We start from the raw sequence: 26,761 nt of genomic DNA, 5'->3' as shown, positions 1-26,761 counted from the left end.
TTGCCCCCTGTCTAGTCTTTCCTCCTCAATCTGCTTTAACTTGTTCTAACATGGTTAGATCAGATTTTAATTAAATTCAAACCATGTCCGATTTCAGAACTAATTATGCATATAATACTACTCTTAAATTAGTGTATAAATGAATATAATGTATTTACATATAATAATATTACACCGACCTTCGTTTCTGTTTCAAACAGAGCAGAGAAATAATTCCATCGATTTAAAATTACTGTGCTCAGGCAAATATGTAACTTGAACCTTTCCGTGAATTCCTCAAGGAGCAATGTCATGTTAACAAGTACAACAATGTCGCCGCAACTCCAGAAATCCTTTGCTTAATAAACCAAGGACAGTCCTAAAAAACTCATCTATAATTCAACTCAGTAGACCGACAGGAAATTCTATTCCCAAGGTTGTAGTTAAGTCATGTTCAACAATTCAACTGCGCTTAGGTTGATGGTGAGTACCGGCATAAAACCCTTCTGTATATGCCGTGTTCTTGTAAATTGTCTGCAAAAAACACATACTTGTTACCATTGAATATATCTATAATTTGAAATCAAAGGGAATTAAGAACAAATTCTAAAAATCTGTAAGACAATGAAATACTAACAGCGAGGTTCTTCAAATCCGAGCCAAGGCGTTTTCTTAAACTGTTTACCAAGGCAGTCCCAAGCTGTTCCCCTTGTTGCTTAACATTTGCCTCCGTAATCTGCATATAATCACTGTGAATCCTAATCCACAAATATAAACATCATGAAAGATCTTAAAGATGGAGTTTCCTCACCTCTGAGAGCAATAGAGAAGATGTTTTATCGAGAATCTCTTCCACAAATTTCTCGGGATCCTTGAAGAGCAGTGATGGCTGAGCAGCAGGGGCCGAGTTCTCCTTGACATGTTGCATATTACTGGATGGCTTTTTTACTTTTGCTGTGTCAACAGAAGAACTTACATGTAATATCGATAAAGGTCACTCAGAGAAACAAAAGACTCAATTCCGAAGCTTATCAATCAACATATAATTACAAATTTAGAAGATTAAAAACAAATATATTTATGCTTACATCTTGCTAACCTTAAGTCTAGGATTAATGTGCACCACTACCATGATGAATCTCATTGCTTGACAAGAAAGTAATTTTTATGTGATTGATCCATTCAAGCCAGTTCGATAAATTCATTTCATAATGAGCACCTGTTTACTTATCCCACATCACAGAGCAAAAATATGTATAAGGTCTACCAATCTAAATAAGATTACGAATTCTTGTACAAGTAACCCTAATATTGGAAATATTTAAGAACTTGGAGTTTATGAAAGCATGGCCTCCATTATTGTGGTCACTGTTGCAATCCAAACACTCCTCCTAAGGATTACTATCATGAGAAGTAAACAATGAGAATGTAAACCATTCAAGTAGAGCAACTCATGACAAAACTCAAATACTTTCTGTCAATGAATAGTAATATTTAACAACTGAGAGAAATAATTAAATAACCATACAGCACCCTTATCCCGTGGGATTGACTTAAAGGGTATATTACTGACAATGCACCACCTCTAAAGGTGATGCATACTAGTGAACTCTAAAGTAGTACAGAAGAATTTGTGCTAGAGATCTCTTGCTAAAAAGACTGAATGACAACCCAATATATAGCAGAGGCTACTGAAAGAAACAAGAGGAAAAACACTTGTTAGGGCTTCTGAAAGCACCTTCTTAAACAGAAAAGTAGGAATTTCTTTTTGGAAATGATTTTTTTTTTCCTGTGTTTTTTGCTTTGTTCAATCTAATTGGTTTTGAGACATCAAACTCAATATCATTATCAAAACAAATTCACATTCTTTCCCACCATTCCCCAGATAAATATCCAATCATCTCATCAAGTTTACATTTGCTTGCTACAGAAACCTTCTTGTATGCATCATGTTTGAGGTTATGCAATGGAACATCAAATAGACTTGAATCCATGTGCTAAGCAAATAAATACCATTCTATGAATCATGGAAAGATAGAATCCCTACAAGTCGGAAACCAAACAGTAAACTGAAACTTTTTGCTGATAGAATTACCTGCAACAGACTTGCTATCCAGAATAACATGATTTCCAGTAGAAACTTGTGAAGATGCTACTTTTTCTGGAGTATCTGGCAGAACTGTGGAACCAGATGGAACAAAAGCAGCAAGATCAGGGGGCTGATCCTTCCCCACCATAGGGTTAGCCTAAGAAAATAATAGATGATCAATTAGTGGCCAAAAGAATTATTTAGTGAAAGGAGAAACAAGCACACCAAATTCACCTCTAGATCAACGTATGCTGAATCCCTCCCAATTGATTTCAGAAACTTGTCAAGACCACTAGGAGCAAGAACTGCAAACAGTTAACAACTTTGATAGGTAACAAGCTGGGTGGATTACTGAACAAAACTCAGAGTGATTTAACAACATAGAATGTAAACCAATCATTTCTTTTTAATACAGAGAATGTACGTAGATGATAACTGTAAGAGTATATAAAGCTTCACAAATAAAAAAAAAAGTAAAAGAATAAATATCCAGCCAGAAATTTAAAAATAAATGAAAATGAATTGGAAAATCAACAATCAGCAAATTGAGCTATGGAAAGGTCAACAGAATGAAATGGACCCTTCCCAAGAGAAGTAAACAAGCAAAGAGCACAAGCAGGATAGCCTTTCTACAATGCCATTCACAATTTTGTTAGATGCACATCTTACGTGCACAATTTTCAAGATTTTCAAACAGGATTAATTTGAGAGGACTGACCGAAATTCACACCAAAAAGCCTAGCCAGACAGTATCCTTCAGTGCAACTTTGGACACAGATATTTTAATATGGCAGTAGCATGAAAATGTCACAGTTTGCTGTTCTCACTTGGAGCAATGTGGAAGATTCAATCCACACATGTACATTCTTCCAGCAGCTACTCATGCAGAAATAAAAATAACCTTGTTGCTTTACTCTTTTGTTTCTTGTTTTTTTATGTGGGGATCCAGGAGACAGAAAAACTTGTTTACTTTTGAAGAAGATCAATTAGAAAAAGGGTAAGTGATGCGGAACACAAGATTAACTAATGTAATAAAAAACTCCGTATATAACATCAGTATTTAGAATCATAAAACTCTCAACAAATCCTCCCTACTTAACCCAATAATTCACCTAAAATTATGAAACAAGGTAATTGGGATATTTTGAATTGATTAAAAATGGCATAAATATGAACTTAATAAGTTAGAAAGCAATTCGAAAGAAAATTGAATTCTCTAAAATCAAGGTAATCAAGCTTTGTTTAGGACATTTCAAATAATTCTAGAAAAAGACAGTGGTATAAAAATTCTACAAGTAATGAGTTCAAACACATGAATAAAGATAATGTGTGTTTTATGTATGATACTTAGTAACTAGAATGCAAATTAGCCACTTAAACATGTAATGGAACAAAAATACAATAAAAGAAAGAAACTTAGAAGATGAGAAGGACAATATGAATATGAATTTTTTTTTTTTGTTTTTGAAGCACATGAACGATGCAAAGTATTTTTTCTATAAAGAATAACAAATATGCAAAGATAAAATATACAAGATAGTAAGATTTATCTTGAGACTAAACTCTTATACCAATTAATGCGGAACCGAGAATCAACTAACATGATCAAAAACTCCGCATATAACATTAATATTCAAAATCATAAAACTCTCAATAAATTCTCCTTATTTAACCCAATAATTCACATGAAATTATGAACTAAGTTAATTGGGATAGTTTGAATTGATTAAAAAAACCACAAGCATAAACTTGATAAGTTAGAAATCAATTCGAAAGAAATTTGATAAAACAGCATAAGGACTTATCTTGATAAGTTAAATCAATTCCACTCAATAAGAAGGTAGATGAAAACATAATTAGTTGAAAACTAAAACTTCATAATTTTATTATTTTCGAACTTTATTAATATAACTGTAAATTGATGACCTATTTATAGTATAGGTTATATGAAAAACAAAGGAAATAATCTTCTAAATTAATTTCAAAATTACATAGGAAAATAAATTTAGCATAGAATAGAAAACTTGCAATAATTACAATAGTTTTTTTCAAAAATATGATATATATGATCTCCTTGGTAGAAACATTTTTTAAATAAAGAAGATCTTAATTAATTGTGACTGATTTAGGGATAAGAATTTAAATATGTTTTCATTTTCCGCAAGATTTGGCATTTAGGGAGTTTTCTTCTTTTCTCAAACAAACTTGCGATTTATAATCAATGTCGTCCCTTGACCAATTCTCCCTCTCAAGAAGAAAGATTTCCCGCAAGATTAAGAAAGAAAATCACTCGAGAGTTTTTCTTTTCCTTGCTCACATCAGTAAGGTGTTACAAACAAGATTTAGAGGATAAGTAGTTCCAACCAAAACATGAAAGTACAAGGAGATAAAAGCAAACACATTAAGGAAAAACTTAAATTCTTAAAGAGGGGTTCTCTAACAGAACATTCCTCCAAATATCGTCCAATATTACAAAAGCATAATAATCCTGCAAAATCATCAGCGCGACGATTCAAGATTATAATAAAAGAGGAAATAGGAAAAGGCATTTTTTAGAGAGATTTAACATCACTACATTAATTGGCAATATAAACATACTAACATCATTATGTGTTTCTAGAAAAGAGAGTTGGCTGCTATCTCCCAAAAGTCCAGAAAGGGATGAGAATTGTCGTATAACTTTTCTGTTAACAAATTACAGTGAAGGCAAACCTACCTTCTAGGTGGAAATCTAACCCAATTGGCTTTGAACTGTGTCTTATATGTATATGAAATATATATATATGTAGTCTAGTGATCCTTTTCACTTACAAATTGACGTGTCATTAGACAATGGGTGGAAGATGCAGCGGTCTTGACTTTTGAATCCTTGATCGAGCAAGAGCGAAACATGTCTTCATAAAAGGAAAGATTTAACATAGCATAAATTAAGGCAAAGCAGTAACCAAAAAAATATTGCAAAAGGCATGCAAACATTTTAGCTCAGTTATAGGAAGGAAGATAATAGGGTTATTATTCTATTTAGGAAGTTTACCATGAATTTTTACTTTTAAGGTGATACGAGATTTGTGTAGGATCACATGGGATTGCTAAGATCTAGGGAAAAAAGAGAAATCAGTACCTAGGTTCAACTAAGTATGCAAAAGACATCAGTAAAAGGGAGCAGGAAATACTTTTAAACAAATGTTTAGAGTTCTTTGTTTTTTTTTTTTTTGAAAGAACAAATGTTTAGAGTTCTTATCTCAAATATCTAAGATGTTTGGTTCAGCTTTGTTAGTTTCCATCCCCAACTTTGAAGAGTAATGAAGCTTTCCTAGCTTTGGCATCTCAACCCTTCTGGCATAACCTGTACTTTATCTTGACCACCATGCGCTACCCAAAAATTAAAAGAAAAAAAAAGAGGTTCCAACTTCCACTCGAAAATGACATAATCCTTCAGTCTATAGAGATAGAGGTTTTTAGACACGGATCCAATGATACCCATTCCGCCCATCATTTTTAACAAGACAGTACACCACCTGTCTAGCCAAATGATCTCTCAAACCCACCTACCCAAACCAAAAAAAATTCCTCATCACCCTCTCGATTTTGTCAGCTATACAAGATTTACAATACAAGGGAATGAATTTCACCAAACAAATGTATTAAGAGGGTTAAGTGTTAATAAAGGCATCAATAACCTCAAATTCAATACTCAATATGGAAAACTTTGAAGGTGCATAATCTTATAGATGAAGGATAAAGCACTGTTTGAAAGAAAGAAACACCATCTCAATGCATCAAGCAAATGAAAAGAAGTGCTTACCGTGCCGATTCATTTATTAGTGCAAATGGAGTAACACATCCCAGCGGCACCTTGCAAAGTCAAAAGCATATACACAAGATAAGATGTAAATTTATAAGCAAACAATCTTTTAGTTCCTGGTCAAACTAGAAAATTCCTTTCCTAATGACTAACTGGTGGTATAAATAATGGCTAAATGCCTAGAGAGAAAGCAATATGTCACATGAAACACCAATAAGTTAAAACCTTTGCAGCTGAAATCAGCAGAAAACCAACAACCACCTCTTCCAAATATTCACTATTTATTCAATCGCATAGCCAAACTGCTACCAATTTGTATCTCCTTAGCACAAGGAAATGCTATACTGCAGTAGCTTTGGTATTAAGAAAATTTTATACAAATCCACATGGTAAAGTGGTCCTTATAAATAAAGCATTACAGAACAACAGAATCTAAAACAGAAATTGATACATCACACTATATGCACATAAAAAAGATCTGAGGCAATCTGTGCGCAACCTATAAAATTTAAAAGGAAGAAAAAGAGAACAAAACTCAGAACGCAGGCTAATGAAACACATAACTGCACATTTTTGGGTACAAGATGCATCTCTTCAACTGGCAGCAGCTGAGGTTTGCCAAAGTTTACAGCTAATAGGCTAACAATACCAAAATATGAAGAATTGATAACCTTTAATGTGAAGCTGCAGATAATCAAAATGACTTCACAGTATTTTCCTGAATAATGAGAAAAGAAAACGTGCAAACAAAACAAGAACTGAAGTTTACGATTAAACGTGCTTATGAATGCTTGATGTACTTTGATTCTAGATTTCCCAGGAAATTAATGTATCTTACCACCATCAACTTTCAATCAAGCTCTAGAAGAATGTCATTTGCTCATACAAGTAGTGACAGAATACATAAGAATTTATCTTTTATCTCTGATTCTCCTTACTGAGACTAACATCGGCAACTTCTCAGAAAGAAAAAAGAGGAAAAGGAAAAAAGAACCAACATCTATGACATTCACTAACTTACATTTCAGGATTAGAAATTCTATGCCAATAGAAAAAGCTAGAAGCACTGACAGTAGCAACTGCATCAACTCAATGACCGGTTCAGAAATTAAATAATAATACGGAAAGGAAAAGGAACATGGAAGGAAAAAATTATTCAAAACATATTATGCCCACCTGCAGTATCTCACCCAATGCCTCTTCCGGAGCCATTCTCAGACCTCCTTTACCTAAACCAAGCCTTTGAGATAAAACTGGTCATCTCGAAATTATATGGAACACCCATTAGCATCCAAGAAATGTTGACAATATCAGGGAAGAGATCAATGGTAAGACAGCTATACAGAACACAGAAAATACCTTTCATATCCACTTTCGTATCTGCCATAGCAGAAACAATGTAAAACCTATGTTTCTTGTCCTGCATAAATAGATATCAAAAACCATTCAGCCATGAATAAAAGAGAAGAGAAAATGGCAATTTTCATTAGAAAATACTTTGCGTATCAATATCATATCACCTCATGCATCTTACCTTTAAGAACAAATTTTTACTCAGTGCACCTCCCATGTTCCCGACATACTTTGCCTGATGAGAAAGAAAAGATAAGAAATTCAAAGTCTATAGATTTGTGCGTGTTTGCATATTAGCAAGGGTGTGAAAAAGAAACCAACTTTTCCATTCTTGTTTTACCTGGGCCTCAACTGTTAAAACCACAGGATGCTCATACTTTGCATGGTCAATCTGAAGCTCCTAAACAATCCCAATAAAAAAATTGGTAAAGGTAATAACATGCTTGAAAGAGAGTTATCATCAATAAAACTAGGTCCTAGATGGCAATGCAAAAGTATAAGAACTTCCTCAAACAATTTAACCTAGTAAAATAAGACAATGACCATCAATACCCAAGTGCAGAAAAATACAAAGAGTTTCAACTGAAAAAGAATGCACTTACAAATGTAGGTCATCCAACTCAATTCTCTAAAATTTTAAGGAAAGTAAGTCTCTGATATTCCACAAATGAGATACTGACATCACATATCTTAAACTAAAACACTTGACAATTGAAATTCATATGAAGCAACAAAAAAAAGATGGGTCTTCCACTGGAACAATATGTAGTATTTCAATCCAACGTCAACAAGATACGTGATTAATAAATTCTCATAAGTGTTATAAGTTACATTTTACTAATAGCTTAATCATGAGATTTTGAGAGTCAATTGTTTCCGTATGAAAAGCTATTATGCCAATAGTTTGGGCACAGAGCACTACAGGAGGTATATGGTCCTGGACTAGTATGAAAGAGAATCCTATTTGTTCCCAAATTGATAAGTTCCCGAGTCGATTCATGCATTGAGGCAGTAGCAGGTGTCATTCAATTGCTTCCCTAAAGTGACATCTAATCATCTCCTATTTGTTTGGACTTAAACTAAGTCTATTAGAGCCTGCTGCTTTCTATTTTTGAAAATATGCTATTGAAGGTGGACAAGTTTGTGATCTTGAGAAAGTATGTTTAAACTAATAGATCAAGTTTAAAGTCACTATAATACTTTTTGGGTTAACAGAACAGTGAAGCAGTGAACAAAAATTCTTTTAGATGTGTGATAACAGAGAAAAGTTGTTTCGTTGAGGTCAATTGTCTAGATTGGAAGAAGTTTCTTGGGATCCTTTTTAGCAAGTACCAGGAGATAAAAGTTTAGTTAAGTAGGAATTATCCAACTTGCTACTCCTAGAAGAAATCATCTAGGCCCTAGAGGTGGATCGAGAACTCTTTGGATCAAAGAAGGTGAAAAGAACCAAGTTCTTTCATAATATAAGCAACTTTTTAAAAGAAGTAAATTGTTTCTAGAAGTGGTTTTGAATGATAAGGAGGTTCAGGTTGAGTAGTATTTAAGAAAAGCCATACTCACTTGTATTTTGAGACGTAGCAACCAAACTTGAAGGTTTGGAGTTTGCCCTCCTGGCCAGGTGAATAGAACTCATTTAGAGAGGGCTTTAACAAGGAGGATATAATTGTTTCTTTGCATACTTATACTAGTGATAAAGCTCCCAAACCCAATGGTTCTTTTATGGATTTTTCCAACATAATTGGAACACTATCGAGAGTGACATTTTGGAAATGCTCAAGGATTCTATAAGGCAGAGCAGTTTGTTGCTAGCTTCAATGCAACCTTTTCTTGTGCTTTTTTGAAGTAGACAGTGTAGAGAACTTAATATTTTAGACTGACTTATCTTGTAGGGAGAATTTGCACAATAATTTCTAAGGTCCTTGCGAGTAGGTTGAGCCACGGGGTTGATCTTGTGGTCAACCTACTCGCAAGATCAACCACGTGCATTAGATATTGTGGAGGCGAATGGATATTAGATGCATTATGTGCAGATTAGTTGGCAGGGAAAGTAATTAAGTTGCCACTTGGTGTTGTGCAACTTCAGGCTCTTCTGTCATAGATGGTCAAAGCATTGTTCAAAAGATTTCTGAAAAAATTGTCGATGCTCTCATAAAGAATCATAATAGAGGTCTTCTCTGTAAATTGGATCACAAAGAGAACTTACGAGCACTTGTCACAATCATAAAATCTAAGGCTAGGAGATTCTATCCTTTTTATTTAAAAAAAAATATCCGGCAAGGAGATTCTTCTCTTGCTTTTATTTATATTTTGGCCATGGAAACTTTCAACTATATGTTTTTGAAAGCCAAAAAGGTGAATCTGTTCTGAGGATGGATTTTGATCAAAGGACAATCTAAAAACTCATCCAAACTAATATTGTTGATGATATCACTACTTTTTTGTAAGCCAAATATGAGAGATCCTCAAAACATCAAATGCATACTTCCATGTTTTCATGCAGAGTCAAACCTTGAGGTTAACTAGTGCAAATTTGAAAACCCTGCTGGTGAAGGAGTGGTGACTGAGAAAATGGCTTTATTTTTGGGTGGCAAAATTGGCCCTTTCCCAATACAATTCATGACTTATAACTGAGAGCATAAACTAAAGATGCTAAAACCTAGGAAACCATTGTTAGTAGGGTAAAAAAGAGATTAGCAAGGTGGAGGATAACATTATGTTTGGCTTTGGAGAAGTGGGCCCACCATTTATTCTCTTATTTGGATTAAAAAAAATTAATAAAAATAAAGGGAAAGTGAGCATCCCTTGCTCTCCCTTAAAAAGTCAAATTTTCCATTCCTCAAATTTGCGAAAAAAGATAAAATGAAAAAGACCTTAAATATTCAAAGGTTAATTTTCTATTTTGTTTTTTTTTTTTTAATAAATTTTCGATTTTGTCTGTTCTACCTTAATGGCCCAACTTATCATTTTATCAATGAAGGATCTGAATGCAATTTTCTAATAATTACATCAGTCCTTTGCTTTACAAACCTAAACCAAATAAAACCTTATAACAATACTTTCTATTCCTTTATTCACAATTTTTTGTTATAGAAACAAAGAAAATGCTTTGCCTTTCATTTACTTTAAGAATTCCTCTTTCCTCTCTGATCCTTAACAAATTCTTATTCACACAGTGTAAAGGTTCTAAGGATGATAACTTAAACCTTCCTACTCTTTCTCTCCCTGTCCCATATACTCGCTGGGAATCCGGAGGATTGAAATGTAAGCAATGTTTCTTTTTTCAGGGCAATACTAAAGATGATAGAGGCTCCATGTATTGTACTTTAAAAGAGGTTTTTTTTTTTTTTTGTTTCGAAGAAAAATGTTTTAAAAGCAGTAATTTATCCTTTTTCCTTTCGAACCTTTTCAATTAGGAGAAGCAAATATTGGCTGCTTTGGGGAACTACTATGTAGGTGGAACAAAATTTGCATTTGCAAAAAAAAAAAAAAAAAAAATGAACTGACAAATTTTTACTAAACCAAATTACAGACTTTTCAAAAGACCACACAAACATGTACAATATATTTGCTACTCTAAAAAACAATTCTCAAATGTAATGTTCTGACAATATTTTTTTTTAAATATATATTCTGACAATATTTTCAAAAGCATTATTAACGAAACAAAATATTATATCTAACATCCTCAAGACTTCAACTGCATTTTATAGAAAAAATTATTGATCGATATACTTTCTTTTTAATAACAACAAGCTTTTAAAAACAACTTCCTTCTTACAAAAAACTTTTTTCTACTGCAACATCAGCAGACAAAGTATATGGCTTTGGAAAACATTAGGCAACTTATTAACAGAGGTTGTTCAAGGATAAGTTCCCTAGAAGGCTCTCAATAAGGCTTTGCTGGCAAAGTGGTAATGAGGTTTCTACTATACAGAGATAGCTTCTGGTGGAAATAATTAGAATAAACTCTTCTGTTCCAAACGGTGGCAGGATTTCCAGTCAGGCACATTGAGTTCTAAGTAAATTGTGGTTTAGCACAGGCAGCAAATTCTGGGTCGACGTGGATTCTTTCAGTAAGTGTCATAAATGTGAGAGTTGACAAAAATATCTTGCTTCACAAAATCTTAACCGCAAACATTTATTTTAACTATTTGTCAAATCACATTTTAAGTTTCTGCAATCTGTCTGGTATAAGCAATTATTGGCAATTCAATTAGTAACAATATCTCAAAGCCACTCAATTCCTAGTGAGAGGTTGGCGAAATTTAAGTTCCTACATGTACAGGCCTACAGCCAACCTACTCCAAGCACAGAATATGGCTCATTTTGACAAGAAGAATCCAGTCAAAATATGAGCACTACAATGAGCGCCCCTTAATGCAGTTATAAGTTCAGCTCGGAATTTCTTAGAAAACCAGCTACAAACAATACAAAAAGAATTTCAGTTAGACCCAAAAAAAAAAAAAACGTTTTATGAGGTGCCATCGCACCAGGTTATCAGAATACCAGAAAAAACCACTGTACAAACGCAAAAATAGCTAAAACGAAAGTCAATCAAGAGAATGAATATATCTTCATCCTAAACAGTAACTTTCAATTGACGCATAACAAGCCTATTCCCATCTTGTTAGCATCCCCATGAACTCTTGTATTACCGAATTTCAGGGGAAAAAAAAGAAAACAATAACCATACATTATGTATAAGAAAAAAATGGCATAATTTATAAATTCCAACTAGGGTGCTTAAAAAACGAATAGATGAAACAGAAAACCTGCAATCGGGTAAGCAGTTGATCCTTCGAATAACCCATTCTCTTTTAGGCAACAGTTAACTGTACTGAAGATCCGCGGGAGAATCTTCGCCTAGCAAAAAAAAAAAAAATTGGAACAAAAAATGTCATGAGATAACAGAATATATTTAAGGTTTAAGCTAATTGCAAAGAACTGTCATCAACGGCTCACTGATTTTCTGCTTCACGCTTTCTTCACCTTCTCACTTTCCCTTCCTTTTCCTTTTAGCACGGAGAGCATCAAGATGGAGAAGAAAGCTTCTGCGGCTCTGCCTTCGTTTCCACTTTTTTTGTTCTCTCTCGCAAATTTTTATCCCACCCCAAAACGACGTCACTTTGGAATCCTTAAGAGGCCAGGGCGGCTGCTCGGCTGGCCCTTGTCTGATTGGGCTAGATCGGACTATATTGGGCTCCATTTTCAACTGGGCCTAGGTTTTAAATTTGAGAAAGATTTAGGCTTTTGGAAGAATTTAGATGGACTTAATGGAGATGGGGTTTAAGGAGAATAAAATGGATTAGGGTTTGAGTGATGTGAATGAATTTCTCTTTCTTTTTCCTAAAAGAAACTAAAAGATGATTTTTTTTTTTGGGTTACAGTAAAAAATGATTGTTGAAGTTGAAGAGCTCTTAGAATCTCAAAAGTGGTCCATCAACTCTACCATACGTTCAAATAATTTTTCAATAGTCTGAATTTTTACAAGCTCCATAGTTCAAGTCTAAGCATATTGGTACTAATCTGATAAAACGTGTAAATTAAGATCACTATTTTAGTTTTGTGAATAATTTCACTTAAAATGAAGCCCTACAACCTATGCATAACTACATATTAACTTGATTTCTAATGACTTTGAAATAGTCAGAAAGTGAAATCAAATCAGGTTCAATTGATCTAAACATTATCATTTTCTTCTACAGCAAAAGCACGTCGATATAAATAACAGCAATTAATCAGTTTAGAGCATTTAAACATCGTTCTCCATACAAAAGAATCCCCTCAAAAGTACTTCCTTTTAACAGGATATAGCAGCTCAAAAACCCTTTGCCTTGATCACTATGTAACAAATAAATCAGCGCGATGAATCAAAAGAGACACCTAAGGCACTCCATCAAGATATCAGTGTGTTCCGGCTTCCCTGCTGATATGCGAATATAACCTTTCAACTCTTTGCTATTATAGTGCCGCACCATCACGCCTTTTTTGGCAAGATCATCCTGTAATATAAACAATTTTGGCATATGACTATGATTAAGAGCAAGAATATCTGCAATTGCATTAACAATGTGAATTTTCACGAAAGCTATCTGTAGAGAAGGTTCTATTTACTAAGATGATGTTCTAGACTTCTAGTCAAAAGCTATTTGTCAAACAAAATAAATTTTTGTAAAATTTATTTAAAGATCCACATTTAAGTTTCATGAAAATTGACCTCTTAATAGATTGCAACTTGAATGCAAATAATAAACTGCAAATTCAATCAGAGTTCCATGAAATACAGTGTTAGATTTAAGCAAAATAAAGAGTTCACGCATGAGCGATTCAAACTGCATAAGAAGCTATTAATATAGTTGTTACATGCACAACATTATACGGAAAACAATTGCAAGGGATTAAAACAACCACCAATCTCATCGTTCTCACCACCAATAGTGACTCCTCAAAGAAATGCACGTTTATTAAACAATTATTTTCACTGTGATAAAGTCAAAGGAACTGAAGATGTATCATGTTTAAATCTATTTAATTCTTCTTTTTCCAAATAGGTTTTCTTTAAATCAATTTCCATATGGTTTGAAAGATATTCAAAACATACCTTCAGCTTCTTAGCATCAATTCCAGATGTAACCTCACAGAGAATGAAATTAGAATAGCTCGGATATGGGACAAGAAATGGTACTTCCTTCAAAAGTTTAAAGAGCCTATTTCGCTCTTGCACCAAAGCATCTTTAACCTCCTGGTAAAAATCATGCCCTAATATTAGGAGTAATGCGCAACCACGAAAGATCTTGTTCGGAACATCTTGTCAGATAAGAGAGCGAAAGGCATTTCAATTAATTTAGCACCTTCAGATAAGTGGGATTCTGCAAGGCTGCCAATGCAGCGACTTCTGCAGCAACAGAGACATTATATGGCTGTTTTGCTCTCCATAGATACTTGATTATGCTCAGCGGAAATGCACCATATCCAACACGAAGTCCAGCCAGACCTGCATCATATTACATTCCTAAGAATAATATGATAGAAACTGACTCAAGCAATGCACAAGGAAAAAAAGGCATGCATATGATTTCATCTTTTCCTCACAGTTACACAAAGCATGTGGCTTTAGCCGCCAAAAAAATTAGCATATATACAAGAAATTTTAGTTAATGAAGACAGAATTTTGCAAGTACTGTATATTGTCGTGTTTGGCTTACTGCCTGGATCACCAAAAAGTTGCAGAGGCTCTGAATATTCACAGGGGCAAGCAGAAAAAAAGTAGCATAAGCAGAAGAGTCATCCCTCTTAAGCTCATTTGGAATGTACAAAAACATAAATTTCCGAGTCAGGCAATTAATGAAGCAAGGAAGAACTAGTGGCGCTGCTAATTACCAGCTGCTATGGCAGAAGTAGCAGAAGTCTTCCCTTTTTTTTTTTTTTGGAAAAGGGAAAAAATCAATATAAGTATTACCAGAAGTAACACGGGAAGGACACATTATCATACTTTACTCACTGTGTAAATCAAAATTATACAAGACCCAATTAGAAAAGACAAGAACTTGTGCAATCTTACCAGCTCTTTTGCTAAAGGTTCGTAGAACAATCAAATTGTCATACTTTTTCACCCATTTCATCCTAGATTCAGTCCCTGAAAATTCAATATATGCCTCGTCTAGCACAACTAGTATAGGCATCTCAAGGATCTTCAATAGAACTTCATCATTAATGATGCTGCCAAATAAAGTTAACAAAGACAATAAGCCATCAAAAGTAAATTTACAGCAGAAACCCAGAAAGTGAAGAAACCAAATACCTCTACACGTATTGAACTAACCAAATAATTATAAACACATCACAGCTATTCCAATAACATCAATCCAAGAAGTTTTGACAGCTTCACGCAAGGGAATCAAATAGTTTCATGACTATAGGATATACCACAGAGTTCAAAAATATCATTCTTTGATAATGATAGATAAATAAATTGTATCTACAAGATAACAGATTTAACAATCATTTACCTTCCATCCGGATTATTTGGAGACGTTAGAAATATGCACTTTGGCTTCTCCTTTTCAACCACCTCAGCAATGAGTTCCACATCCAAGTTGAAATCTGACTTCCTTCGAACTGATGATAAGATCCAATTGATCGAATTATTCAGAATGCATTTAAAAAATGCAGTCTGGATGAGAAACAAGCAATCCAATTATCCAGGTGCAAGAAGAGAAAAGTATATCAGAGAGCTTCAAAATGGACACCGACAGAACCAGCCATATGACAGTATATTATATTTACCTTTGACGACATGTGCCCCATTAACAGCAGCATCAAATGCATACATTGAGAAGGTCGGAGGGCAATCTATGATCTTGTCACCCGGCTCCAGTACACATCTATAGGATGAATAATTGGGCAAAAAACAATATGATTAAAAACTAACAATCATATAAGTTATACAGCAAACAAGTAACACAATCTCAAAACTAAAAGTCAAGGCCTCATATATAACCGCATGATCAGATCTATAAGTTCGTCGCAACCACAGCCTGCAAGAATATAATCAGATTCAAGCCCTGAATCCTCAGCGAGTGCAGCACGTAACTGTCGGCTTTCAGGGTCAGGATATATGTATGGAAACTTTAAACTGCCCAATGCTTCAAAAACCTACAAGGAATCTGAAATTTGTAGTCAGGGATAAAGGATATTCAACAGTGACTTCAAATAAAATGTTAAAGAACTGATCACTGGGGTTCTACAAGACTTTTCAAACCACCAGCAAGGATATATAACAAAGTGAGGTTGTGGATCTAACTTGCCTCCGGAGGTGGACCATAGGGATTCTCATTAGCATCTAACTTGATGATATCCTCAGGCTTTCTTCCTAGTTGGGCTGACAAGACCTGTGAAACGAAGCCTGCTACTTAAAACATATTACCCATCTCCTAGTTGCCTAATAAAACATTTGAGTAAGGAAAGGAAAATTCATTATTTCTACAAAGCCTAGCACATTATCATGCATATACCTGCACAACTATTGAAACCTATTTGAAATTTTAAAAATTTCGCAATACCAAAAACGATAGTCCAATATTATTATCACCAAATATATCCCGTTTCATTATTTGAAAATGACAATGAATGCAGTAAGTCAATAAGCAGAAAGTAGAATCATTCACGAAGATATTACAGAACACCAAGTTATCCGCATATACATATACTGCTTGCATTCGAGTAATACTTATCTTTACGTACAAACCCAGTTCACTTAAATTGACAAGTAATCGTAAAAAGATACGACACACGAGTGACCAAGAGCATAACTTTTTTTAGTTCCATATGTTAACAAACACCATTCACTATCCCATTCAAGCAAAAATGTACAGTGAAAACCAAGTTAAAGCCATTATCAGTAAAACAAGGCAAAAATCAAGAAAAACCAACCAAACAATTCAATGGGTCAGTTCCAATTACCTCAAAAGGCAAAATCGGCTGATAGGGAGCCAATTCCCTCAAATGGGGCCGGATGAATGAGTCGCCTGTCAACCTTTTTCCTTGATTGGCATGTGGTTGTACAGGTACAGTAGAGGCCATTGCAATGGTTCTCGGGCAGTTCCCTCCAAATGAGTAAATGGGTTTCCTTGATACCACAAATTGGTGATGATTGGTATTGGATTTTGTCAAGCAAAAGGAAGAAGTGTTGCAGAATTCAATCACACTCATATTAACCTCTGCAGTCAACAGTTCAATTCTCATCGTTATAAAAAGAAAAGATAAAAAAATATTCCCATCCACATTTTGATCCAAGAGAGTGGCTGGATGAACAGAACAAAAGTAAGAGGCAACCACAAGAAGAAAGAAAGATCGTTGGTGGGAAAAACCTGGATCGAAAATGTGAACACCCTTTGGACTTTTAAGTCTTCTCCTTTTGCTTCTCTGTCTCTCGGGATTCTTGGAGTAAGCTAAACAGCAGGAAAACCCAAACCCTAGAATCTCATCAGAAAAATAATAATAATAACGCACCCAAAATCAGACGAAGATTCTTCTTGTTTATAATTTTCTATTGAGAAGGCAAGGTCGCACTTGTCATCTAATAAAATTGAGAATAACAGCGAAGGAAAATTAGAAATTCAATTTTAAAAAATTAGTATTGTTGTATCATACAAAAAATTATACAATATATTTCAATACATTATACTACTTTATATACATATATATATATTTTTTTTTGTTAGTTATAATTTCGATTAAATAAACATATATTTTCTCAATGCATAATATTACATTCATATAAAATAAAAATATTTATAAATCATTCCTTATTAACCTCATTAATCAAATATACACAAACCTTTTTTATTGATAATTTTCACATCACTCTGTCAACTATAAACAAAATAAAAATATTTTTAATAAGCTGCAAACTATACAGTAAATAATTTTTTAATATAAAAATAAAGTTTAATTATTAATTCAGTACAAATTATTTGAGCAAAATTATGAGAGAGAAACAGGACTTGGAGCTCAGACCCATAACTGAGCTGAATGGATCAAATTTTGGGTTACAGTCGGCTTTAATGGGCTCCTTTAAAATTAGATGGGTTGGGTTATTTAAATAACTTACTAAACTCACTTTAATTATTTTTTTAATATAATATTTCTATATAATTGTAGTTTATTCTTAAAAATAATATATTTACAATAAATTTATTAAATATTATACTCATAATTTTATTTTAAATTGATTTTCAACAACACTAAGCAAAATGGGACATCAATCATTAAATAACTCGCATCATCAGCAGTCAGCACTAGTTGACTTTTTTAGGCCTACGATGTCCTATTGATAATTTGTTCGGGATTGGATAAATATTTATTTGGAAAATTATTTATTTTATGTTCGAACAACTAATTATTAGAGAAAGAGTTAAATTATATATATATATATATATACTGTTTTTTTTTTTTAATAGATCAGAGTAAATATCTAAAAAAATTACAAATGACTGGACCAAAATTTCAAAAGTAATTATACATTAATTAAGATTTACATTATCAAACTAATTAATTGTATAGTTTTAATTATTTTGTACATTCACCTGCAAGATAAGCAATTAATAATCATGAAAATTTTGATTTCCAATTCCATTTAAGCATTTCCCAGCAAACTTCCAAACACGTTCAATTATACTAAGTAAAATTGTTTTCCCATACTGCAATTCTAAGATATGAAAAGATTATATATATATAATTAATAATCATAATCTGAATATTATATATTATTAAAGTTAATTACTGCAGGTAAAGACCTCCATAATCAAAGTTTGTGTAGAAATAAACACAAACAAACAAACAGGGTAGGATGAAAATATTATACTTAATTCGATTAAATTTAATTTAACCCAACTTTTCTTTAAAAAAGTTCATAATTTTGATTTATGACTGGAAATGGACTTCAAATAAATACTAACACCACTACTTTTAACTTTTAATATTTATGTAAGTATGAAGTTTATGCTAATTTGAATGTATTATATATATATATAGTTTTTTAATATATTTTAAGTACTAGTAGATGGGGTTGATATAATAATTATAATTTTTTTTTTAAAAAAAAAAGACAGACTGATATAGAAATTTTTATAATTAATAATAATAATAATAGGTAGGGAAACACATGATGTGTTGAGAAATGTGAAAAATATGAAGATGGATGTGGGTCCGTAATCCTTAAAAGGCCCAATAAGCCTTACTCGAACAGAGACGACCGAATACAATGTAGAACAGAAAAACAAAGAACAAAGAAGAAACGACAAATTATTGCCATGCCCTGCCTTCTTTACCTTTTTCTCCATATATATATATATACACACACTCGGCTCTTCTTTTTCTGTTCTTCATATATGCCGCATATATGTATATTTACATTGAAATATATAGAGTACATATGAGATGTCTCAAACCCATCTCATGTATTACATTATCATCCTTCACCAACATCTAAATCTAGTGCAGATTTCGATGTTGCCATTTTTCAACCATGTGTATATATACGTATACATTCATAACTATACTTACATATACATATGTATATATTCACTTTCCGCGGCAGGTCAGGTGGGTTCAACTTAATTACCATATCGACTAATTAGCAGTGCAGAGCGACGAGCATTTCTGACACACTGCCATATGGAGAAGGGCTTACCACACTCTCCTATGCCGAAACCCACATGAACCCATATAGATTCTATCCTTATATAATAAGGATATATAATTTAACTAACTATTAATTATATGTTCATCTACGTACTTACGATATAATTAATTACATTTAATTAAACATTTTCCGTATTGATAATTGCAATGTAAGACGATTACATAATACACCACACTTTGCATTTAACACAAATGAAATCAATAATAGAAACCCACATGATCAGAGAGTCCAAAAAAATGTCTCATCCTCCATGTGAATCAGTTTCCTATCTTCCCTTCTTCTTCACTGGTATTCTCAAATATAATATGAAATTATAAATCGGTAACTGTCAGCGGTGTCTTGAAGCAATTAGCAAATCATCAACACCCAAATGAATAGACAAAAGAATGATTTAATTTTGATTTTTGATAGAAAATTTATATATGATATGATGATCTCTAGCAGAAACTCCACAGACGAATATCGCCTTCTTCGTTGTAAAAATCCTCCACCGCCATAGCCGGCGGATCGGCCACCACATTCATGAACATCTGATCTACGTACTTCGGCGACTGTAACCCATCAAAGCTGTAGTAATTATTCCACGAGTATTCCATCGATGGAGCTACCAACTCACTGTATGTCGGCTCAAAAGATTGCATTAGCGACATGACGTCATCCTCCGGCTGATCCGACCCGGTCGACGGGGAAGAAACCGAAGATGACGTCGTAGAAGGAGGAGTAGGCGAAGTATTACTATTACTATTATTATTATTATTATTATTATTACTGGTGGCTGAGTCGACGAAACTATTGGCAGCTGCGGCGGCGACACGTTGTATGGACTTGGGGGACATGACGGTGTCGGGAATAAAGTGGGAAGGGGTGATGGGGAAGTTTAGATTCGCGGCGGAGCTGGAGCCTTTGAGACAGAGAAGTGCGGCGTCGTAGGCTCTGGCGGCGGCTTCTGGTGTAGAGTAAGAGCCGAGCCATATTCTTGTTTTCTGATTAGGCGCTCTGATTTCTGATACCCATGATCCCCAGCTTCTCATTCTCACTCCCTTGTATTTCTTCATCTTCGTCTTCGATGAAGCCATTGGTTTTGATGATGACGATACTGGTTCAGCTTGGATCTTCTGCTCCTCGGTCGTCTTCACCATTTGCAGTTCGATACGATGATCAGCAATGGAGTGCAAGTGTATATGTATGTATGTATGTATGTGGATAGGAAGAAGGTATACGTGAATGGTTCTTGTTGGTGTTGGGAAAGTAGCTGCCAGTGTTAGAGGAGGAATGGAGAGTGATATATATATACAGAGATGGGGGGGGTCTCAGTTAAAAAGGTGCTGAAAATCTTAGTCAGGAAAGAGTACGACACCATGAATGTGAAATATGGGTGAATGACAGATATTTTCATGCTTTATTTTTATATTTACATATTTCTATATAATTGGAAATAGAGATTTCCTACTTTTAAAATTAAGAATATATTATAAGGAAATTAATTATTTTGTTATATCACGTCTAATTACAGTTTGTAGATTAAATGTAAATTATTAGGGTAAACCGACCCACACGGAGAAGAAGGAAGAAATGATGAGAAGAAATTATGGTAATTAGAAATTAAGAAAAAGTTAAAATGAAAATTTTGAACAGAATAGTTACCCCCTAAATTTTAAAAAGACTAATAAAACTAATTATTACGCAAGTTTTCATTAATATGACGTATTGTGAGTAATTAAGAGGAGGTGTTATTTAACTAAACAAAGATTAAATGAACAACTAATCTCATTTGACTTTGGATTAAATAAATAACTCTGTAAAAAAAAAAAAAATTGTAATAAGAAGAGTTTACTCTGACTTAGGCCGCAAGACACCCTTCCCCAGTCGACACCAAAAAAAAAAAAAAGAGGGGGGAGAGAAAGGCAAAAGTGATAAGTTTGCCACGTGGGTTGATTTTAATTTAATTAAAAAAAATAGTAAAAATGTCGTATCAGAAATCTAATTAATGAGTGACCATACCTTTGAACAAAATAATGATAAAAAGGTAATTAATTAACTAAAATGCAGGTTAATGTTAATTAGAACTTTTTAATTAAAAAAAAAAAAACATAGGATTCTCTGGGTATAAGGCAAAGGCAACTTCGAGGATCTGCACCTGATGATGCTCAATGAGGATTAAGTTAGCTGTTAATTAAGATACCAAAATTAAACTTAATTATTTACATTTTTAATAATTAATAATTTACTTTCTTTTTTTTTAATAAATAAATAAAAATACATACGACACTCAACACACGCGCAGTCTAAACTTAACAGTAAATCTCCTGTCACTTTGCTTACGTATATATACATATACACACACAAGAAAGAAAAAAGAAAACACCAGCTGGTGCTCGTCTGTCTCCCAAATCTAGAAACCGCGTTATTCTCCTTCTTCCTCCTTACTCCTGCCGATCATTAATTACTGTTGCTGATGTATCTATACGTACTATTATTATTATTATTATTATTATTAATACATTAACTTAATGCACTAATTTAAATTTTATATATATATATATATTTTTCTTTTGGGTTCTTCTAGTTTCTGAATTTGAAGTTAACCCAGTAAAAATAAGAACTTGTTCTTACCTGGGAGCACGTGGGGAGAGAGACATATAGAAATGTAGGACACTTAGACCCTATCAAAGGGTACTTTTCTTTTGTTTTGTTTTTGGGAGAGTTTTGTTTTCACACCTCGGACAATAAGGAAGTAGCAAAAGCCAAAAAGCTGGAGTTGTTTTCGTCAACTTTCCAGCACAAATGTCAGGCAAAGCAAATTAAGGTTTTGCATTTCAATCGACCATTTCATATGTCAACTATGGATGGCCCTTGCCCCTGGTCCCGACACCCTCTTCTTGTAAGGCAGGGCGTCCTACGCCTCTATTACTAACGTACAAATTCTTAATAAGTCAAGTACACCTCTCCCCATTAATGCTTTATTGGTATTAGTTACCAAATACTATATATATATATATATATATATATCAATCACATTATTGTATTTAACTAAAATTGGATATAATATGCATTGATTTCTCAAGGGTATGTGTGTGCGTATGTACATATACACATATATGGGAAGTGGGAAAAATAGTTGTTTGTTAATGATGTGCAGACTGGCATTAATAAAATCATTCAACCTTTTGAAAATTTTTTACTTAGCCCCGTAAACATATATTTCAAATGTTCAACTACATTAACCCCCCAAAAACAGTTCCTTCATAATTTAACGTGTTTTTGACCCTCTCAATTCTTTTATATTCATTCACACATGTGCTTGCATTACAACCCAGTTAATGTAATATAATATAGATATAGTAGCTAAAATATTACATACATATAGTCACATGCGTATGGTAACTCAAAACATAAAAGTTTGTGGAAATTAATGAAGAAATTTTGATTTTTGCAGAAAACATTAAGACACGCATTGAACGAATAAAACGTCGTTGAATTGGTAAATCCAAATTACCAGTAAGAAGTCTTTGTTATTGAAATTAACCCCCACCATATTCTATATATATATATATATATGTATTGAAGTATATATGGGTATTTTCTTCAAAGAAAAAATTTACTTTTACTGTGTTAATTACTTGTTTTTATCATAAGCAAATAATCTTCTAGTAATCCACGTAGAAATGTAAATGTAAATGTAAATGTAAATCCTCACCTGCCCTAATGATTTCAAATTGAATCTAAAAAGAAAAAGAAATTAAAAATATAATATAATTAATTTATCTAACCTGTAATTACCCCCTCAATATCAATAAATTTTACCTTGCGATCCCCACACATATATATATATATATATATATATATATAGAGCAAAGTAGAATAAGCTGTTGTTAATTCCAATATACACACCCATGTGTGAAAAGAATAGTGTCGTCAAATCCGTACGAATCCTCTTCCCTTCCTTCAGTTTGCCAAATAAATAAATTCATAAACATTAAATCATATAATAAATAAATCACGTACGTAATTCTCGTAAACTCAATATATTCTTCTTCTAAAATATTACTAATTCATTATTATTATTATTATTATTATTATTATTACTATGTATACATGTATGTATATATGATCAGGTAAAGATTAGTCGACGCTAGTTAAGAATTAATTATAATTATTTGTTTACTGAAACATGAAATTTTAAATATATAATATATATATATGTGTGTGTGTGTGTGTGTGTGATCACATGTTGTAGGAGCTTTGGTTTCAGAAATTCGGGATTGAAACGAGGATTTTGTTCATTGGAAATAAGAAGGAAATTTCTGACCCGAATAAACTAATTATTGAAGAGGATGTTTCTGTTGAAATATGGCTCAAATTAGTTGACCTTCTTCTTAATTTACCATAAGTAAATGCAACTTGATTATATACGTACGTATGTTTATTTACTATACTATTCTCAATATATACATATATATATATATATATATATTGTGCCTTCCAGTGCATTCTTCTAGATCATGTGCCATCTACATATATAAAACCCACTACATCATAATCTCAACAATTATATTTATGTGGAAAAAAAAAAGAGATTGACTTACCTAGTCATATGAAAAATGACCATTTAGAGTTATCCTTTTTCTTTTTCTTTTTTTCTTTTTTGGGGAGGGGTGGATTTTGAATAAAGTGATATATATATATATACATATACATATAATTATGCTCATATTTAACATACTTTCTAACAAAAAGTTCGTTCCCCATATATGTCGTGATGGAATCTTAAGTGGGTATCCCTTATCTCATTATTAGCTTGTTTGGAGGTGGAGAAAATTTAGGAATTAGGATTAGTGTGAGTAACTTTTTTAATACAAGTATTATGAAATATCCTTTAAAGTTGTATTGTTGGTTAGTTAATAACCAAAAAAAAAAAAAAAATTTACTTTCGAGCTGTTATTGTTGAAGAATTATGGATAACTAAATTAGTATCGCAGATGTCACATTTCGAGTTTTTAAATCATGTTATTCATAGTGTTTTATTAAACGTTTAAGTTCATTGTTCGTGAAATTACGTAGTGGGTTTATAATTGTTAAGTCTACGATTGTTAAATTTATAAAATTTTTTGTAAAACTAAAATATCATATTAAAGTGTAACGTATAAATATTTCTAACTTTTTAAACCAAGAAATAGATAAAACAAATATTTAACATACTTTCTAACACAAAGACTTCAAACAATCACATAGTAAGCGACGATAATAAAGCAATGATAGCAGATAACGCCACAATAATGTTTTGGGGGAGTATTTGCTAATGAAATGTTACTCTTATCTTCATGTTTGAATATCAAAATGTACTAGTGTTATGATTCATACATTTATTCTTCTAAAAAGATTATAAGTTCGAGTTGGACTGTACATCCGCTATATTCGGAGTTCATTTATGTGGTACTATAGTTAATATATATGTATTACTTAATTGATATATATATATATATATATATTTTTACTCAAAATATAAACATAAAAGTGAACAAAAGGAGAATTTTTGAGGCCTACCATGAAATCTTCTCTGTTTATTTTAATATAAAAAAAAGAGCACTTTCAATCAGGCTTCCTCAAATATTTCTATATAATACCATACCTACTCCAGGTCCAAGTCCCTACCTGATAAACCAAAAAACAAAGAACCCATAAATGCAGATTCATACCCTCTTCTCCTCTTAACACACATACAATACATATGTATTTATATTAAATGAATCGTTGTACTTGTAAAATATATATATATATGTTGCAGAGGAAGGTTATATATAAGATCTGTCTTAACTGGCACCGTACCCATAACCTTCCGTACCTCACACAACAATGAGATCAGAAATGCAATAATAATAATGGCGCACATATATATATATATATAAATATAGATAGATACATCCGTATTAGAAGGAGATGGAGATGAGGGAGTAGGGCCACAAAAGATTTTCAACCCAAAACAGGGGGATGCAGATAACAAAATTAGACCCTTGTCACTTTTTCAATAAATACACTAATGGAACAGGATGGGCAAAAGGAAACTGCTATGAAGGTTGAATCAAATCAAAGCATGTAGGAGGATGATGAGGCAGGATCCACGTGGGTAAGGTCTTTTCACCCCCAAATAAACTAATTATATATATATGTAACCATGTATCATCAGACCTGATCACCATCCATCCATGGAGAAAGTTCCAGGAAAATCATAATTTCTTTTAAAAGAGTATGTATGAGGATGAGGGTATCAATTGATCCAACAACCATATCTACATACATATCAATGGCAATCACTCATCACGTAATGCCTGCTAGTTGTTTTTACGTGTGTGAGCAATTATTATTTCTCAGCCCGCCAAGGATAGTTGTTGACTTGTATTATATATATATATATATATATATGTATATCCTGCATATATAGAAAGAAATAACTCTTCATGAATAATTATTTTTCTTTCTTTACTTCTAATTCTAACTTACCTCCCACATGGTTTTCTTTTTCCTTTTGACTTCTCCGTCGAAGTGTTGAAAAAGTTTGTTCTGCAGCAAGTTGCTTCCTGCATACTCATTAACTTGCCATTGCCATATATACGCTTATGCATACAGTATGGGTATATTCTTCAGAAAAATCAATCTTCAAACATATAATCTGTGTAAATATTGTTGTGCAATATGATAAACTAAGCCAGAACATCATGGGAAAGAAGGCACAAAATTTATGAGAGTTGGCAAGATGACGTAACTAAGGAGAAAAATGATTTTAAATTTATTTAATTTTTTATCATTTCTATTCTACTCCTCTCCTTCTCAAACTCTGTATCCAATAAATCCCCATATCACGAAATAGCAGCCAACTTAATTTTGAGGATAAAATTTATATATGTGTGTTATGCAGTGCGTGCAGAAAAAACAATATATATACATATATACTACACACAGCTAGCAGCAATCTCGTATTTCTGCTTCGTGAACAAGTACTCTGAACTAAGAACCAACAACATGATCGTTTAGTAACTAAGAACTTAATTTTCTACCTAGAAGTCATTAGTTTAATTCTCACTGAAAACATCTTCACTTTGCAGGTATATCTTCAGCTATAATGACCGACCTATAATATTAGATTCAATGATACTAGGAACTTAAATTCATTAGTATGATAGTAAAACTTAATCGAATTGAATTCAGTTTCAGCTAACTTAATATATTCCTGGACTAAAGAGATATTCTAAGATATTTAAATTTCTTTAATTGAGAAACTTGCAACAAATTAAAACTTCAACCAGTTTTTGTTTTAACTGTATTTTTAAAGTAC

At 32.8% G+C, this 26,761-nt stretch overlaps 3 protein-coding genes across 4 annotated transcripts; all 3 read right to left on the bottom strand.

The window, feature by feature from the left end:
* Window positions 1-103: 103 nt before the first annotated feature.
* LOC110816654 (YbaK/aminoacyl-tRNA synthetase-associated domain-containing protein) lies at window positions 104-12,347 on the bottom strand. 2 transcript variants are annotated; one of them, XM_022044934.2, is made up of 13 exons: window positions 12,189-12,347; window positions 11,999-12,089; window positions 7,567-7,626; window positions 7,408-7,461; window positions 7,233-7,293; window positions 7,050-7,126; window positions 5,874-5,923; window positions 4,880-4,962; window positions 2,303-2,373; window positions 2,075-2,225; window positions 791-933; window positions 617-715; window positions 104-513 (listed from the first exon to the last, which is right to left on the bottom strand). In XM_022044934.2, exons 2-13 carry the CDS (start codon window positions 12,035-12,037, stop codon window positions 442-444), a joined length of 960 nt encoding a protein of 319 aa, XP_021900626.2. In that variant the 5' UTR covers window positions 12,038-12,089; window positions 12,189-12,347; the 3' UTR covers window positions 104-441. The 2 variants fall into 2 exon arrangements, with proteins under 2 accessions (XP_021900626.2, XP_021900627.2); XM_022044935.2 differs by lacking the exon at window positions 4,880-4,962 and having other exon boundaries at window positions 2,303-2,360.
* A 533-nt stretch (window positions 12,348-12,880) lies between these two features.
* Window positions 12,881-17,325, bottom strand: LOC110816774 (histidinol-phosphate aminotransferase, chloroplastic-like). The gene is made up of 10 exons (XM_022045091.2): window positions 17,096-17,325; window positions 16,689-16,945; window positions 16,034-16,117; window positions 15,727-15,881; window positions 15,513-15,610; window positions 15,236-15,344; window positions 14,788-14,945; window positions 14,078-14,220; window positions 13,828-13,968; window positions 12,881-13,228 (listed from the first exon to the last, which is right to left on the bottom strand). The coding sequence occupies exons 2-10, from the start codon at window positions 16,935-16,937 to the stop codon at window positions 13,097-13,099; spliced, it is 1,269 nt and encodes a 422-aa protein (XP_021900783.2). The 5' UTR covers window positions 16,938-16,945; window positions 17,096-17,325; the 3' UTR covers window positions 12,881-13,096.
* A 2,214-nt stretch (window positions 17,326-19,539) lies between these two features.
* On the bottom strand, window positions 19,540-20,746 carry LOC110816728 (Integrase-type DNA-binding superfamily protein). Its single transcript, XM_022045043.2, has one exon. The coding sequence runs from the start codon at window positions 20,568-20,570 to the stop codon at window positions 19,869-19,871; it is 702 nt and encodes a 233-aa protein (XP_021900735.1). The 5' UTR covers window positions 20,571-20,746; the 3' UTR covers window positions 19,540-19,868.
* Window positions 20,747-26,761: the final 6,015 nt, after the last annotated feature.

The sequence above is a fragment of the Carica papaya genome, chromosome 1, assembly GCF_054855325.1.
Source record: "Carica papaya isolate Zhongbai chromosome 1, ASM5485532v1, whole genome shotgun sequence".
Classification (NCBI taxonomy): domain Eukaryota; kingdom Viridiplantae; phylum Streptophyta; class Magnoliopsida; order Brassicales; family Caricaceae; genus Carica; species Carica papaya.
This window is presented reverse-complemented; position numbering and strand designations above follow the sequence as displayed.

Excerpts from the sequence above, each read along its gene's own strand:
- LOC110816774 (XM_022045091.2), bottom strand. The coding sequence starts at position 16,937 with ATGAGTGTGATTGAATTCTGCAACACTTCTTCCTTTTGCTTGACAAAA. Across the intron at positions 14,946-15,235 it reads CCAAATAATCCGGATGGAAG|CATCATTAATGATGAAGTTC; the intron begins GTAAATGATTGT and ends TTTATTTGGCAG. Across the intron at positions 13,969-14,077 it reads AGAATCCCACTTATCTGAAG|GAGGTTAAAGATGCTTTGGT; the intron begins GTGCTAAATTAA and ends GATTTTTACCAG.
- LOC110816654 (XM_022044934.2), bottom strand. The coding sequence starts at position 12,037 with ATGGGTTATTCGAAGGATCAACTGCTTACCCGATTGCAG. Across the intron at positions 7,462-7,566 it reads TTTTAACAGTTGAGGCCCAG|GCAAAGTATGTCGGGAACAT; the intron begins GTAAAACAAGAA and ends CTTTCTCATCAG. Across the intron at positions 4,963-5,873 it reads CTAATAAATGAATCGGCACG|ACATGTTTCGCTCTTGCTCG; the intron begins GTAAGCACTTCT and ends CCTTTTATGAAG.
- LOC110816728 (XM_022045043.2), bottom strand. The coding sequence starts at position 20,570 with ATGGTGAAGACGACCGAGGAGCAGAAGATCCAAGCTGAACCAGTATCG.